General features: G+C 41.7%; 1 protein-coding gene across 2 annotated transcripts in view; it reads left to right on the plus strand.

Moving 5' to 3' along the window:
* The window catches only part of LOC126187587 (band 3 anion transport protein), a 588,329-nt gene that overhangs the window by 486,071 nt on the left and 83,926 nt on the right, over positions 1–18,332 (plus strand). For both annotated transcript variants that reach the window (XM_049928766.1, XM_049928767.1), the window contains one exon: positions 1,183–1,401. In XM_049928766.1, the coding sequence (XP_049784723.1) occupies positions 1,183–1,401 (219 nt within the window). The remainder of the gene's footprint in view (positions 1–1,182; positions 1,402–18,332) is intronic.

The raw sequence follows: 18,332 nt of genomic DNA on the forward strand, positions 1-18,332 counted from the left end.
GCAATGGGTAGTCAGAGACTTTTAATTGCAACCTCAAGAAAATAAAGCTGTCACCATGGAACTTGGTTAGTTTGTTAGTCTTTTTAGTGTTACACATTTTTTCCCGACAATCAATGACATAGGAAAGACCTTCATTGTAGTTGTTTACATTTTAGCTGGTCAGGAGACATCCCAACTCAAAAATCACCACCTTATCATTCTGGAAGTTCTTGACATGCAATGGGTTCTTCATCTGATGAAGAGCATGTGTGACCGTGTCTTGAGCAGAATGATTGCAGAGAGATGGTCACCCACTTCATTCTTAATCATTCATACTTGTTTAACCACACTGCAGGGGTCTGCACCAACTAATCACTGCGCCATATTATGCTGGATTGTTGCTGAACATTTCCACCAACTCAGCATGGATTTTTGTAACATTGTTCCCTTTCAAATACAGAAAATGAATTACTACACAATACTCCACGTTGTTGGTAGGCTGTGTCGTTTTGGTTCCTCTAAGGATGTGTTGCAGTACCATGGCATGGGGATTACAATGTTTACCAGGACTGCAGATATGTATCTGCAAATAAACAAAAATTTAATCATGTAACTCTACTTTTTGAGGTAATAATTAAACTTCATGACTACATAAATGTTTCTTCATTTTGCTTAGTACATAAAAATTAAATTGCTAAAGTCTTGTATCTAATATCCAGACCAAAAAGTGTGCATATTTATCCTTTCATGATATTCATAACTATATGAGAGGTTGCAGAAATTTTATCATCAGCTTTTCTTTAGTATCAGCCATGTATATAATGTTCTGCAAGAACAAAATTTGAGTGCTGTCCACATTTAATGACAATGTAACCGTTCAACAGAGTTTTATAGTGTATTGTCCAATTCTCAGATTTTTCCCTGTTCCTACAGAGTTCACTGCACATATCACTGCTCTCTCTCTCTCTCTCTCTCTCTCTCTCTCTCTCTCTCTCAAACAGTCACCCACTCTTTATTCTTCTCCCATTTTTGACTAATACACAGAAAAAAAACTGAGGAAGTGTCCTGGCACTTGACTGTTTCATCAAGCATATCATAAGCTTCAACATAATGTTTTCAAGTACATTTTAATGTTGTATTCATTACACTAAAATTAATATCAGTTTATATATACATTTATGTATATACTTTCTTCTGCTGCAGTCTTGTTGGAAGTAGAGGGAGATGGAGGGAAACCACCATATGATGATCCTTTGCAAAGAACCAGAAAACCATTTGGGGGTATGATCAATGACTGCAAGAGAAGATTTCCACATTATGTGTCAGATATCATAGATGGATTGAACTTGACTTGTTTGGCTGCAGCCATCTTCATATATTTTGCTGCTCTGTCAGCAGCTATAACATTTGGAGGACTTATTGGTAAGTTTTGCAGGTTAAATCCCTTTAATAGCCTGTTTTCATATAATTGTAAAAAATATTAAGTTTAATAATGTGCAAAAGTGTCTAACAGTTACAGTTTTCTGCTCACTACTTCCATGCTTCACAACAATTTATTAATTATTCTTTATCTTAAAACTACAGCCATTTCTATGCTACAGGTACTCAGTTTTATCAACCAACATCCTGATAGGTGAATATATTAAATTCTGTTGTCAAAGACTAATCTGTATAGTGATGAGCAAAGTTTTCCATACTTTCTGTTTGGTACTGTTGTTGAACATAAATATTTCTTTCATATATAACAACTTACTTAATTGTTTTATCTCCTCATAAGGTACCCTACTGCATAATTTTTTAAACACGTTGTCACCATTCTTATGAATGCTGTTTGGTATTTTGCTGGACAGTGTTTACAGGAAGTACTTCTATTTACAATTTCCTATCAATAACTGCATTTATTTTATATGCCTGCACATCATTCTTAGTGAAATTAATCATCTACATCAATCCCCTCATTTTGGAATCTTTGAGAGCAGCAGACTATGCAGATGCAAGATTTAACTCATTTTTAAACATATGAGGTTAACTCAAATGAAACCTGAAACCTACCTTCGCCTTACATGTAATGTGGCACTACGTAACTGCAGGTATGGTGGCACCACCTATTAGTATAGAGACCGATGCGTGCACACCATTTGATGTTGCATAGCGCCAGTGTGGTTCCACACCAAAGAGAATGTGGTCACGCAAGTTATCGTCCATTACTGAATATGCAGGCGAATAAGCAGGAACAATGAGGGTCGATTTTTGGCAGTGGAGGGAGTTGGAGGTGTGAAATGTATTGACAGATGAAGGCTGTTCATAATGAGTACAGTTTGAGTCATTCAAGTGTTGTGGAATGGCACAAATGATTCCTTGATTGCGTGTGAGTCACTGGAAGACAATGCTTGCCCTGGACAGGCTCATTGTGTCAGCACACCAGAAATGGTTGCGGAAGTGAATGCTTTAGTCTTGGACAACCGCAGAATCACCATGGACGAGATCCATCGGTTACTGGATATTAGCGTGGGCACTGCTCATACCATAATGCATCAACATTTGAAATTACGAAAAATCTGTGTGTAGTGGGTTCATCTACATCTACATCTACATTTATACTCCGCAAGCCACCCAACGGTGTGTGGCGGAGGGCACTTTACGTGCCACTGTCATTACCTCCCTTTTCAGTTCCAGTCGCGTATGGTTCGCGGGAAGAACGACTGTCTGAAAGCCTCTGTGTGCGCTCGAATCTCTCTAATTTTACATTCGTGATCTCCTCGGGAGGTATAAGTAAGAGGAAGCAATATATTCGATACCTCATCCAGAAACGCACCCTCTCGAAACCTGGACAGCAAGCTACACTGCGATGCAGAGCGCCTCTCTCGCAGAGTCTGCCACTTGAGTTTGCTAAACATCTCCGTAACGCTATCACGGTTACCAAATAACCCTGTGACGAAACGCGCCGCTCTTCTTTGGATCTTCTCTATCTCCTCCGTCAACCCGATCTGGTACGGATCCCACACTAATGAGCAATACTCAAGTATAGGTCGAACAAGTGTTTTATAAGCCACCTCCTTTGTTGATGGACTACATTTTCTAAGGACTCTCCCAATGATTCTCAACCTGGTACCCACCTTACCAACAATTAATTTTATATGATCATTCCACTTCAAATCGTTCCGCATGCATACTCATACTCCCAGATATTTTACAGAAGTAACTGCTACCAGTGTTTGTTCCGCTATCATATAATCATACAATAAAGGATCCTTCTTTCTATGTATTTGCAATACATTACATTTGTCTATGTTAAGGGTCAGTTGCCGCTCCCTGCACCAAGTGCCTATCCGCTGCAGATTTTCCTGCATTTCGCTACAATTTTCGAATGCTGCAACTTCTCTGTATATTGCAGCAGCATCCGCGAAAAGCCGCATGGAACTTCCGACACTATCTACTATGTCAATTATATATATTGTGAAAAGTAATGGTCCCATAACACTCCCCTGTGGCACACCAGAGGTTACTTTAATGTCTGTAGACGTCTCTCCATTGATAACAACATGCTGTGTTCTGTTTGCTAAAAACTCTTCAATCCAGCCACACAGCTGGTCTGATATTCTGTAGGCTCTTACTTTGTTTATCAGGCGATAGTGGGGAATTGTATCAAACGCCTTCTGGAAGTCAAGGAAAATAGCATTGACCTGGAGTCTGTATCTAATATTTTCTGGGTCTCATGAACAAATAAAGCGAGTTGGGTCTCACACGATCGCTGTTTCCAGAATCCATGTTGATTCCTACAGAGTAGATTCTGGATTTCCAAAAATGACATGATACGTGAGCAAAAAACATTCTACATCTGATCGACGTTAGAGATATAGGTCTATAGTTTTGCGCATCTGCTCAATGACCTTTCTTGAAGACTGGGACTACCTGTGCTCTTTTCCAATCATTTAGAACCTTCCGTTCCTCTAGAGACTTGCGGTACACGGCTGTTAGAAGGGGGGCAAGTTCTTTCATGTACTCTGTGTAGAATCGAATTGGTATCCTGTCAGGTCCAGTGGACTTTCCGCTGTTGAGTGATTCCAGTTGCTTTTCTATTCCTTGGACACTTATTTCAATGTCAGCCATTTTTTCGTTTGTGCGAGGATTTAGAGAAGGAACTGCAGTGCGGTCTTCCTCTGTGAAACAGCTTTGGAAAAAGGTGTTTAGTATTTCAGCTTTACGCATGTCATCCTCTGTTTCAATGCCATTATCATCCCAGGGTGTCTGTATATGCTGTTTCGATCCCCTTACTGACTTAATGTAAGACCAGAACTTCCTAGGATTTTCTGTCAAGTCGGTACATAGAACTTTACTTTTGAATTCACTGAACGCTTCACGCATAGCCTTCCTTACGCTAACATTGACATCGTTTAGCTTCTGTTTGTCTGAGAGGTTTTGGCTGCGTTTAAATTTGCAGTGAAGCTCTCTTTACTTTTGCAGTAGTTTCCTAACTTTGTTGTTGAACCACAGTGGGTTTTTCCTGTCCCTCACAGTTTTACTCAGCACGCACCTGTCTAAAACGCATTTGATGATTGCCTTGAACTTTTTCCATAAACACTCAACATTGTCAGTGTCGGAACAGAAATTTTCGTTTTGATCTGTTAGGTAGTCTGAAATCTGCCTTCTATTAGTCTTGCTAAACAGATAAACCTTCCTACCTTTTTTTATATCCCTATTAACTTCCATATTCAGGGATGCTGCAACGGCCTTATGATCACTGATTCCCTGTTCTGCAGTTACAGAGTCGAAAAGTTCGGGTCTGTTTGTTGTCAGTAGGTCCAAGATGTTATCTCCACGAGTCGGTTCTCTGTTTAATTGCTCGAGGTAATTTTCGGGTAGTGCACTCAGTATAATGTCACTCGATGCTCTGTCCCTACCACCCATCCTAAACATCTGAGTGTCCTAGTCTATATCTGGTAAATTGAAATCTCCACCTAAGACTATAACACGCTGAGAAAATTTTTGTGAAATGTATTCCAAATTTTCTCTCAGTTGTTCTGCCACTAATGTTGCTGAGTCGGGAGGTCGGTAAAAGGAGCCAACTATTAACCTAGCTCAGTTGTTGAGTGTAATCTCCACCCATAATAATTCACAGGAACTATCCACTTCTAATTCACTACAGGATAAACTACTACTAACAGCGACAAACACGCCACCACTGGTTGCATGCAATCTTTCCTTTCTAAACACCGTCTGCGTCTTTGTAAAAATTTTGGCAGAATTTATCTCTGGCTTCGGCCAGCTTTCTGTACCTCTAACGATTTCAGCTTCGGTGCTTTCTATCAGCACTTGAAATTCCGGTACTTTACCAATGCAGCTTCGACAGTTTACAATTACATACCGATTGCTGCTTGGCCCCCGCATGTCCTGTTGCCCTTCCTGTACTTGCCCGAGGCCATCTAACCTAAAAAGCCACCCAGTCCACGCCACACAACCCCTGCTACCCGTTTAGCCGCTTGCTGCGTGTAGTGGACTCCTGACCTATCCAGTGCTGCGTGTAGTGGACTCCTGACCTATCCAGCGGAACCTGAAATCCCACCACTCTATGGCGCAAGTCGAGGAATCTGCAGCCCACACGGTCGCAGAACCGTCTCAGCCTCTGATTCAGACCCTCCACTCGGCTCTGTACCAAAGGTCCGCAGTCAGTCCTGTCGACAATGCTGCAGATGGTGAGCTCTGCTTTCATCCCGCTAGCGAGACTGGCAGTCTTCACCAAATCAGATAGCCGCCGGAAGCCAGAGAGGATTTCCTCCAGTCCATAGCGACACACATCATTGGTGCCGACATGAGCGACCACCTGCAGATGGGTGCACCCTGTACCCTTCATGGCATCCGGAAGGACCCTTTCCACACTTGGAATGACTCCCCCGGTATGTACATGGAGTGCACATTGGTTTTCTTCCCCTCTCTTGCTGCCATATCCCTAAGGGGCCCCATTACGCGCCTGACGTTAGAGCTCCCAACTACCAGTAAGCCCACCCTCTGCGACCGCCTGGATCTTGCAGACTGAGGGGCAACCTCTGGAACAGGACAAGCAGCCATGTCCGGCCGAAGATCAGTATCAGCCTGAGACAGAGCCTGAAACTGGTTCATCAGACAAACTGGAGAGGCCTTCCGTTCAGCCCTCCGGAATATCTTTTGCCCCCTGCCACACCTCGAGACGACCTCCCACTTTACCACAGGTGAGGGATCAGCCTCAATGTGGGCAGTATCCCGGGCAGCCACAGTCGTAGTCCGATCGGGGGATGTGTGGGACGAGCTGGCCATCCCCGACAAACCCCCATCCGGACCCCCACAGTGATGCCCATTGGCAACAGCCTCAAGCTGTGTGACCGAAGCCAACACTGCCTCAAGCTGGGAGCGAAGGAATGCCACCTCAGCCTTCATCTGAACGCAGTTGTTGCAGTCCCTATCCATGCTAAAAACTGTTGTGCAAAGAACGTCTAAACTAATCTACAGAGAGCACAAACAATTACACAAAATTTAAACGGTTATTAAAATAAAAGATTGCCTAGTAAATGCAGTAATGCTGCTACTTGCGCACTGCTGACACACTGCTCGGCGGCGGAAGGAGACTACGCGATTTTACACTATTCAGTTACTAAAACGAGATGCTACAACTCTCAAATACTATAATACACCCGAAATTTATGAATTAAACAATGCAAATACCAAAAACACGCAAAGAAATTAAGAATTAAACTATGTAACAAATAAGTGAGCTAAGAGTATACGACTTGCTGCTGCAGCTGCTTATCCAACGGCGGCAGGGTGGTTCCCCACCAACTGACCACCGAACAACGCAGTACTCGGATGGCACATTCTTTGAGTCATCTGCAATGTTATCATGAGGAGGAATATGCCTTAGGTTGCATATTGTCACAGGTAACGAAACATGGTGTCACCATTTTGAACTGGAAAGCAAGTGTCTGAGCAAGCAGTAGAAACATGTGACTTCACTAACACCAAAGAAATCTAAGGCCGTGCACACCAGTTCTGGTAAGGTCATGATCTTCTTTTTAGACCACATTGGCACACTGCTTGTCGAGTTCTTGGAATGTGGAGCCACCATCAATGCCCAGTGTTATCAAGCCACTTTACAGAACGTTAGATGAGCCATCAAGTCAAAACACCGAGGCATGTTGTCCAATGGCGTTATCCTCCTGCATGATAATGCCCGCCCACACATGGACAGAGTGGTGAAGATGACTTTGCAGCAGTTTTGGTGGGAAAAACTGGAACAGTACAGTTCTGACCTTTCGCCATGTGTTTGGACCTCTAAAAGAAGCTATTTGCAGACATCAGTTCACAACAGACAACAAAGTGTGTGACTGGGCCCAGGCCTGGATCCAACAGCAACCTACTAGCTTCTTCAAGGATGAAATCAATCAGCTAGTGTTGCAGTAGGATAAATGTGCCAACAGTTTTGATGACTACTTTTCAGTATCTGTACTGTGTATAACTAGATTTTTGAGTTAATAAAATCATTACCGTTATTTTACACTTGTGTTCAGGTTTCATTTGAATGCCCATTATACAAGTACAGCATTTTCAGTTGTGTTCTCCAATTAAGCAAACAGATGTGGAATTAAATGTATGATCTGGCATTACAGTGTTTTGTATTTGCCAGGGAATATGGAATCTCATTAAACTAGGAGGAAAAATACTGAGTTTCCAGAATAATTACCTCAAAATAATGGCAGTAAACATTGAATTAAATAACTATCAACAAAATCAGGATGCAGTGTATTTACTATTTGCTACAGTAGCCACATTGGACGTCACCAATGGACATTATTTAAATACACTCATTTGATAACAAATTTAAAAAATGATTTTATGACAAAGGAAGGTAGTATATTCTGATTCATAAAATCTTGTTCTGATATGATAGGATATCCCTACTCATTCATCTCCTTGAGCTATTTATACAATTATTTTACTACTTGAAGCATTTTTCTTAATAGTTTTAAATACACTCATCAAAAAAGGTTTTGCATCACCTCAATTCCGACAGTTCTAGAACCTGTACAGAAAATTGGAATAGAGATCAACCAAATATTATTTCTGCCATTTTTATTGCTCATGAAAACCACACATTGTATTTTGTACCACCATACAGTGAAACCTTCAGAGTTGGTGTTCTAGATTGCTGTACACACTGGTACCTCTAATACCCAGTAGCATGTCCTCTTGCATTGATGCATGCCTGTATTCGTTGTGGCATACTATCCACAAGTTCATCAAGCAGCGTGTATACAACCTGGGACGACCAGGAGATCCGGGAAAAACCCGGGAATTTTTTCATCCGAGAGAAAACCAGGAAATTCCGGGAATTTTTTCATCCGGGAGAAAACCAGGAAATTCCAGGAATTTTTCATTGTTTTAGTTTTCAGTTAAATTTTTGTAATTTTGGCTGGTAAGAACCGATATTCTAACAAAGGATATTACTGTATCCCACTAGTGCAGAATAATACTGCAGCAATAAAACGTGAATGAGAGAAAAAATAAAAATAAAACTTAAGTTGCAAAGGAAAAGCTCATATACAACAAAACAGTTCTCATACAAGCGTCTGCCATCAGCAAAACGTGTTGAAGGCTTTAGAATGATTGTGCAATGCTTCGTAACAACAAACTGCCTCCAATGAGCATGACATCACAACTGTTTACCTTAGGTTGATTGTAGCAGTTGCGAACGGGCTCATGTGCGTGCGCTGTATGAGTAGTACCTTCTCCCGCTTCTGGGTACAGAAGTGTGGCTGTTAGCTGTACAAGCAGTAGCAGCAAACAGCCAGATGCTACCCGGAAAAATTTTACTAGCCTACCCAAGCTGCCAGATGCACCCATGTGCAGCAGGCCTGGATCTAGGGAGCAGGAAGGGAGGGGGGTGGGCATTTTATATTGGCACTTTGTGACTCATATTCTGTCGTGTTATAAAAATGACCATTTGTGCCAAAACAGTCTCGTTAATTTTATGTATGTTACAATGGCTGCAGTATTAGAAAGGCCTATTTCGTTTTATCTAGCAGACAGTGACAAAATAGACATAATCAGATCGAGAAACCACACCAATCGTGGATACTATTTGTATTAACAGCTTTTTCAGTATTAGATAATGACATTTCAATTTTTCATGTAGCAAAACATTTGAGAAGCTTTGATGAGGTAATAGATTCTTTTGCAGAAAGGAAAGCACACCATGTAAAGTTGTAGCAAGATAGAGAGAAAAAATAGCTAGGACCTAAGGATTGAAGAAATGTGTATTGTATTGCATGTTTCTTGTCTTTACTGGTTGTATGTATCCTATATTTAATTTTATGTCACAAAAAACAGCAAGTTATTAGCTAATAGGCAATAACGATTGCAAATTTTCTGAAGAGTTGTTGTTCTCCCAGTTACAAATCATCTCATCCAGTATTAATTGCACTGGGCGGGGTGGCCGAGTGGTTCTAGGTGCTACAGTCTGGAACTGCACGACCGCTACAGTCGCAGGTTCGAATCGTGCCTCGGGCTTGGATGTGTGTGATGTCCTTAGGTTAGTTAGGTTTAGGTAGTTCTAAGTTCTAGGGGACTTATGGCCTTAGAAGTTAAGTCCTATAGTGCTCAGAGCCATTTGAACCTTTTGAAAGTATTAATTGCAAGTTTTTTTTAAAGAGGGGTAGGATGTCAGACCTGTCCTGAATATAGTTTGATGGCATTCATTACAAAATATACACGTTTGAATTCCACAGAACGAAATAGTGACATGCAGTAGAATAATACTCTGTGAAGGGGCATGGTGCTGCACTTTGGCACACCTAATACAAAATAACATGTCTTACATATCCTCATACATATATGTTTTATGCATCAGATGCTTCAGAAAGATGTGTGTTACAAAATGAACATATTTTTCAAAAGTCCTTTCTCAAAACGCTCGCATGTGGGGGTGGGGGTGGGGGGGTGTTGGTAGTGGTGGTGGTGGTGGTGGTGGTGGTGGTGGCTAATTTCAACTGTTCGCAGCATTTCAAGTGCACATTTTCAGCTTCTAGTACGTATGGTGGTATGCCATAATAAAGAACCAAACATGAGATAATACAATACTGGTGCTCGAGGAAAATTTACATCCCAAAAAGCACACTGAAAAGCCTACTTCATTGTCGAGGCCTACTTCATTGAGAATCTGGACATACAAATGTGCACTTTAAGCCAATTCATGCATTTTAGTTTGGTTCGCAAAATTCCGATGCTCTTGGAGTATCCTCTGATGTCTTATTTCTTTTATGACATACTAGAAGATCTTTTAATGTTTTATACATATGAAAATACAGGCTTCCTACATCATCGTAGCTGCACAAGCCCAGTTACAGCTATCGGGCACTCTGACAAGTGAGGGAACAAACCGGTTTCTAACAGGTCGCGGGAAAATGCTGCGAATGGTGGTTTGAAAAGTGTTACTTTCAAAGTAAATTTTCTTTTGTGCATGATGAAATGTGTGCAAGAATGTACAATGAATTTCTTAAATCAGAGAGCATTTGACTCTCTTTTAAAAATCAACTCTTTGATGATGAGCCATTTAGAAGAAGATCAGACATTTATGTCATTATTAAAATTTTTACTGGTACATTTGTGTGAAGTATCTTAAAGTATAACAAGCGCAAAAAAGATCAACATTATATGTGAAAGGTTAGCTTCTCTTGCAGCTTATTAATCTTCAAGACCAATATTATATGTGAAAGCTTTGCTGTTCTTGTAGCAACACTACGTATATTAATTTAAACCATAACTTTTCCTTTCTGTGTGTTTGCGCTACTTGACAGTGATGTTGCTATTGGCTGACTACATCACTTGTCCTATGCTCTGAATACACGCTGTCATTGGCTGGCGAGATCATGTGAGATGAGCTATGACTGGCTTACAAAGGTGCATCGCAATCTCGAATTTGATGCTTCAGAAAGTAACATGCGGTGTTTAATAGAAATCGAATTTAAATAATACAAAAATATGCAGCATGCATATTACTGCACATCAAAGATCTTTCCAAAACGTGTTTTTCCCCTGAGTTTTGTTTTCTAAAGTGCTAGGATATTCTACACCACTGTATAAAACCATAGCCATTCAAAGGATTGATAAGTTTTACAGTTCCAACGAAAAGTATACTGTCATATAACACAGAAAAGGCGTACTTTCACCTGGGAAACCCAGGAAAAGTCCAAAAATCCGGGAATTTTTTCCTTCTCCGCGTATACACCCCGTCAAGGCACTGTTAGTCCAGATTGTCCCACTCCCCAATGGCAATTCTGCTTAGATCCCTCAGAATGGTTGGTGGGTCATGTCGTCCATAAACAGCCCTTTTCAATCTATCCCAGGCTGTTTGATAGGGTTCAAGTCTGGAGAACATGCTGACCATTCTAGTTGAGCAATGTCGTTATCCTGAAGGAAGTCATTCACAAGATGTGCATGATGGGGCCGCGAATTGTCGTCCATGGAGGCGAATGCCTCGCCAAAATGCTCCCAATATGGTTACACTATCAGTCAGAGGATAGCATTCATGTATCATACAGCCATTATGGCACCTTCCATGACCACCAGTTTCCTTCTCCGCGTATACACCCCGTCAAGGCACTGTTAGTCCAGATTGTCCCACTCCCCAATGGCAATTCGGCTTAGATCCCTCAGAATGGTTGGTGGGTCATGTCGTCCATAAACAGCCCTTTTCAATCTATCCCAGGCTGTTTGATAGGGTTCAAGTCTGGAGAACATGCTGACCATTCTAGTTGAGCAGTGTCGTTATCCTGAAGGAAGTCATTCACAAGATGTGCATGATGGGGCCGCAAATTGTCATCCATGGAGGCGAATGCCTCGCCAAAATGCTCCCAATTTGGTTACACTATCAGTCAGAGGATAGCATTCATGTATCATACAGCCATTATGGCACCTTTAATGACCACCAGTGGCGTACATCGGCCCCACATAATGTCACCGAAAAATATCAGGGAACCTCCACCTTGCTGCACTCGCTGTATAGTTTGCCTAAGGCAGTCAGCCTGACTGGGTTGCTTCCAAACATGTCTCCAACGATTGTCTGGTTGAAGGCATATGCAACACTCATTGTTGAAGAGAATGTGATGGCAAACCTGAGCTGTTGATTTGGCATGTTGTTGGGCACATCTGTATCGCATTGCATAGTGTCGTGGTTGCAAAGATGGACCTCACCATGGACATCAGGAGTGAAGATGCATATCATGCAGCCTATTGCGCACAATTGGAGTCATAACACGACATCCTGTGGCTACACGAAAAAGCATTATTCAACATGGTGGCATTGTTGTCAGTGTTCCTCCGAGCTATAATCCATAGATAGAGGTCATCCACTGCAGTAGTAGCCCTTGGGCGGCCTGAGCGTCGCATGTCACCACAGTTCGTGTCTCTCTGTATCTTCTCCATGTCCGAACAACATCACTTTGGTTCTCTCCAAGATGCCTGGACATTTCCCTCGTTGAGAGCCTTTCCAGGCACAAAGTAACAATGCGACGCAATTGAACTGCAGCATTGACCTTCTAGGGATAGTTGAATTACAGACACCATGAGCCATGTACCTCCTTCCTGATGGAATGACTGGAACTGATTGTCTGTTGGACTCCCTCCATCTAATAGGTGCTGCTCATGCATGGTTGTTTACATCTTTGGGTGGGTTTAGTGACAGCTCTGAACAGTCAAATGGACTGTGTCTGTGATACAATATCCACAGTCAACGTCTATCTTTTTTTGATGTGTGTATATGAAAGTAACATCCATTTAAAAAAAATAGAGATAATTAGGTAACTTACAATTAAACACTTGTTCTGGTACTCCAATTGCTTTGAAAAATTGTCAAGAAAACATTCAATAGAACATCATCTTCCTTTGCTTAGCACAACTTGTTAATTGCCTCTTATCTTGGTTGCCAAAAAACATTCTTTACAGTGAAACCATTTTTGCTCCAGCAATTGAGATCCTAGCAGTGTTAACCAAGACACTATATCTGTAGTAACCTGCAAATCTACCACCTCTACCACGGCGCATATCGATACGTGCACACATTTGAGTAGTTCACCATTCAGCTGCTCTGGGCCCCCACCAGAGGCCGCTGACCTTGGTCAGGCACCAGTGTCGCCTGCAACCAGTAGCTACTGGCTCCTGGTGGGCTAATGCTTCTTATATAGCTGGCTCCATCTGGCAGTCTTGTGTATTTTCTCTAAAGTATATTGTACTTATGCTGTGATGCCATGACTTAATAAATAGTTAGTTTTTTACTACAGGATCTCTGTTTGTGTTTGGAGTTAGAGCAAAAGTGATAACAGGTAGAACTTTTGTATGCTCTATTTCAGTGATAGTTTTTTCATATACCTTATCTGTGGAAGTGGTACTTCAATCACTTATCCAGCAGCAGTAACTTGTTACAGCTGCCTTGGAAAAACATGTAGCTGTGTTGACTGTTCAGGCTCCACCATCTCAGGTATACCCACCGCCATTTCTGCTGTATGACGACCCTGCTGTAGATTGGGAGGCTTATGAAAAATGCTCTGCCAGCACTTTGTTGCATTAAGGGTGATGGACAGAGAAACATGTAAGGCTTAGTTTGTATCATGGATTCCTCCTCTCATGTACCAGTCGTTGTGTCATTTAGCCCCCTTGCAGGAACTGGTCTCACTCTCTTTTGATGAAATGTGTAGTTTGTTGCTTTCTTACTGTCGCAAGCATTCCCATTTAAGTGCCACTTGTGTTGAATTTCAACAGCGCTGCAAGCTGGACAGTGGAGCTGCAGGGTTTGAGCTGTAAGAGTTGCTGTATTACTAAAACCTTCAAAGAATTGTACACAGACTCCATAGTTAGAGATGCAATCATCCACCTAAAATCTGATGAAGAAGTTCTTCAGAAAGCCCTATAATGTGAGGATCCATCCTTGGAAGAAGTCTTAAGCATTGTTCACTCTTTTGAAGAAGTCTTAAGCATTGTTCAGTCCTTTGAAATCTCCCACATCTGGGGCAATGTCGCTGTCATTCATAGTCGACCACATCATAATATAGCAACAAGATCGCAAGGGAAGAGGAGAAACCAGAATATCTAGCTGCAATGGACACACATATTGACAACAACAACAAGGGCACAGTGCAGCAGTTCCGTCATGCCACTCTTACTTTGTGCAACATGAGAGAGGTGTATGCCTTAGGCAGTGACATTGTGCTACAAGTGTCACAAGAAAGGCCACATTGCATCAGTTTGTTGTTCTAGCCTTCTTCAGAACAAGTGGTATTGATATTCACTCTATTTCATCATTGTCTACAGGTCTGAATAAGCTCCTTATTTTAGTGTATGTGCTGAAAAAACTGTTATCGATACAGGTGGACACCAAAGGGTCTGTTTCACTCCTAAGCTCTCAAACATACGCGTGGCTAGGCATCCCGCCATAGAATCCCTTCAAATGTCATCTGGTAAGATACAGAGGATATGCAAAATAATCTGAACAGTGATAGTAATGGGATAGTTATGTTTGATGGTCAACAATGCAGGTAAGGCATGTGTCGTGTTCGACAGTACATGTTCTGTACAGACTAGGCATCAGTGCAGGTTGTTTATGAGTAGTGCACACTTTGTATTTGCCTTCAGAGGCCAAGGTCAAAGCCCAATGAAAGAAGTAACAGAGTTCCAAAGAGGGCAGATTGTGGGGACCCAATTAGCTGGAGCTTCAGTAACCAAGACAGCCCACTTACTGAATGTTCCAAGATCAAGTGTTTCGACAGTCATGACAGCCTACACAAAACATGGAAGGGCATTATCATGTAAACATAATAGTGGGTGCAAATTGAAACTAAATGAAGAGATAGTCATATGCTAACATGAATTGTGTTAAAACAACACAAAACTACAGTGTCTAAAGTGACTGCAGAGCTCAGCAGCCATCTTCAAGATCCTTCCTATCAACATTGTCTGCCAAGAACTCCATAAAATGAATATTCATGGACGAGCTGCTATGCAGAAACCTTTAGGAATTAAAACCAACACAAAGAATTGTAAAACATGGTATCAGGAGCATAAATCTTGGGTGGCTGATCAGTGAAAAAGCGTCATACGATCCGATGAGTCATTTTCGTTTTTCCAACATCGGGCCAGGTTTACATCTGGAGAACACCAAAAGAAACCTACAATGGAGGTGGAAATGCGGTGGTGTGGGCAGTCATATCATGGTATTCTGCTGTTCCCATCATTACTCTCAAAGGCCGTGCTACAGCCAACAATTATGTGAACATTTTACGTGATCAGGTGCACATCATGATTCAAATGTTGTTCGGGAGAATAATGCACCCATTCACACAGCCAGGACAGTACAATCACAGTATGAGGAGCAAGCAACCTGAATTACAGCATCTTCCCTGGTCAGCACAGTCCCCACACTTGAACAATATCAAACCCTTGTGGGCGTTATTGGAGCACTGACTCTGGTGCAGAGTTCTGCCTCTCTCATCACTACAAGAGTTAGAAGAGGTTCTGATTAAAGAGTGGCATAACATTCCACTGGAAACTAAACAATTGGTGCCAGTATTCCAAGATGAATCAGAGCTGTATCACGGGCAAATGGGGATCCAACCCCTTATTAATAAACCATTCCCAAGTAAGTACAGATGTTCACATTATTTGGCCTATCCCCTGAACAATAAATGGCATATCCCTTTTTTTGGTCAATTTACTGTCACTACGGCTTTCAAGTTTGTAGTCCGCCCTGTTACACATTCGGTTGTTAATGATCCACAGACTGAAAATTTGTTTGGGTTAGACACATTTGTTGCTTTTGAATTTTCTATTAGTGGCACTGTGCATCTTGTATCAGATGAGGTTCTTTATCATATCCTAGATACATTGAGAATAAAATCTCCTACACTGGCTGTTACAATACTTTTATTAAAATCTTCCACATTAGCTGTTAAAATACTTTTATTAAAAAGTACTAGTACCATCCCGTACATGTGGCTCTTAATACTGACCCATCAGTACAGTTTATGCTGGCACCATGCACACTTTTATGCTGTCTATGGCATGGTAAGACATTCAAGGCTTTATTATACTTATGCTCTAAGCAATCACTTTCCCATGTTACTACTGTTCAAGAAACCTGTGAGTACTCAGCTCTCATTGATGTATGGTGCTTTGTGGTAGTACACATCTATTTTAAAACAATTGTAAATCTGTAATGTTTTAATTTTTGTACAGACCACCTGAAGATGCATCTCTGCTGATGCCAAATTTGTAATGACTTCTTAATAAAAGTATTTATTTACTGCCAGTGTGCAAGATTTTATTCACCTAGTGGAATTCTGGCTATAGTAGTCCAACTTATAAAATAATAGATTCATTGTGTTTTCTGAGGGATTAAGGTGTGAGAAAGAGATTACAGTGCATACCTGTATCACACTCAAACCTTTGGCTTGACCATGTTTTTCTTGGGCATGCCACAGCTTGTGCATGAGCAAGTTAAGTCCGAATAGGATCGATTGACATCACTAGGCACCATTCACTTGATCTCAACAAGTAAGTGGGCTACATTATGCCATTAGTGCTTGTAAAAAAACCAATAGGTCAGCTGCAACTTTTTGGAGACTTTAAAGTTACTTTGTCTTTAAATATGTCTGCTTGTGTCTGTATATGTGTGGATGGATATGTGTGTGTGTGCGAGTGTATACCCGTCCTTTTTTCCCCCTAAGGTAAGTCTTTCCGCTCCCGGGACTGGAATGACTCCTTACCCTCTCCCTTAAAACCCACATCCTTTCGTCTTTCCCTCTCCTTCCCTCTTTCCTGATGAGCTTGAATTTTGTGTGTATGTTTGTGTTCGTTTGTGTGTCTGTCGACCTGCCAGCACTTTCATTTGGTAAGTCACATCATCTTTGTTTTTAGGTATATTAAAGTTACTTTAAATACACTTCTGTTATTTACACATACCCTCTGCCTCGTGCTGATGAATTACTTGCAGTATTGGCCAAGGGACAATTCTTTTCCAAAATTGACTATGTTGATGCCTGCCTGCAGGTTCTATTAGACAATGCAGTGAAACATTTGCTTGTAGTGAACCCCCCTTTCAGTCTTTATCAGTATCAACATTTAATGGTTGGAGTGGCTAGTGCTCTGGCTATCTTACAACACTTTGTGGAGCAACTTAACGGCAGATTTTCGTAGCTGGATCAATTATCTTGATCATATTGTACTAGCAGACACTATGATGAAAGAACACTTAAGTAGCCTCCGTTCTCTCTTAACTGCTTTGCAAACTGCTGACATTAAGTTCAATCTTACTAATTCACAATTTTTAACCCTCTGTTGTGTATCTCAGTCATTTACAGGGAGGTTTTTGACCCCTGGAACAACATGTCACCACTATTACGGCTTTCCCTTGTCCAGCCAGTTTGCAGGAACTACAGTTGTTCTTGCTAAAACAGCATACTATCACAGGTTCACTCTATGTGCGTCCTCTCTGGCTCACCCTCTGCACCAGTTGCTTCATAAAACTGATCCTTTCGAGTGGTTATCGTCCTGTGAGCATATGTTTGTGGCACCTCAAAAACAAATTATGAAATTATGTTCTGCACCTTGCCATACAGCCTACCAAACAGGTAGAATTTAGCCTGGGCCACAGATGTGTCCCAGTATGGGGTGGGGCCAGTTCTGACCCATAGTAATGCAGATGACTGTGAGTGTCCTATTGCTTTTGTGTCCAGAATGGTCAGCGCAGCACAGCAGCACTACTCACAAGTGAAAAAATAAGCCATTGTGATTGTTTATGCCTTAAAAGAAATTCATGTATTTTTATACCATACAAATTCTGCTTAGTTATAGATCATAAACCTTTAGTTTCTCTGTTTAATCTTCAGCTACTTTATCTGACAAAGCTAGTCACCCCCTTTCACATTGGAGCTTATTTTTGTTGAGATATAATTCCAAGATTCATTTCTATCCTGGCCATTCTGCCAGGCCACACGCCCTCCCGATGTGGCCTTCGGTTGCTCTGCCAGTTGACCAGCCCTACAAAGACGATACAGCCTGGTCTCTTGATGCCCATACGGTGCTCGCTCTTGTGGGAGGGGACCCAGGGGCTGTATCAGTGCACCTACAGGCAACTCTCATGCCAATGCAGGCACCCCTTACTGTGACTCAGGCGCCACCTGCCTATGACACTGCAGATCCCTTGGTCCCTTGGTCACAGCACTTAGAGAAGGCTGTGATGTTGGTGAAGAAGGATGATGTGGGTAGAACCTACACATTACTGTCCCTTTGCCACCACTACCATGACACTTGTTGATGCGCGCACACATTTGAGTAGT

Source organism: Schistocerca cancellata, chromosome 5 (assembly GCF_023864275.1).
Source record: "Schistocerca cancellata isolate TAMUIC-IGC-003103 chromosome 5, iqSchCanc2.1, whole genome shotgun sequence".
Lineage (NCBI taxonomy): Eukaryota > Metazoa > Arthropoda > Insecta > Orthoptera > Acrididae > Schistocerca > Schistocerca cancellata.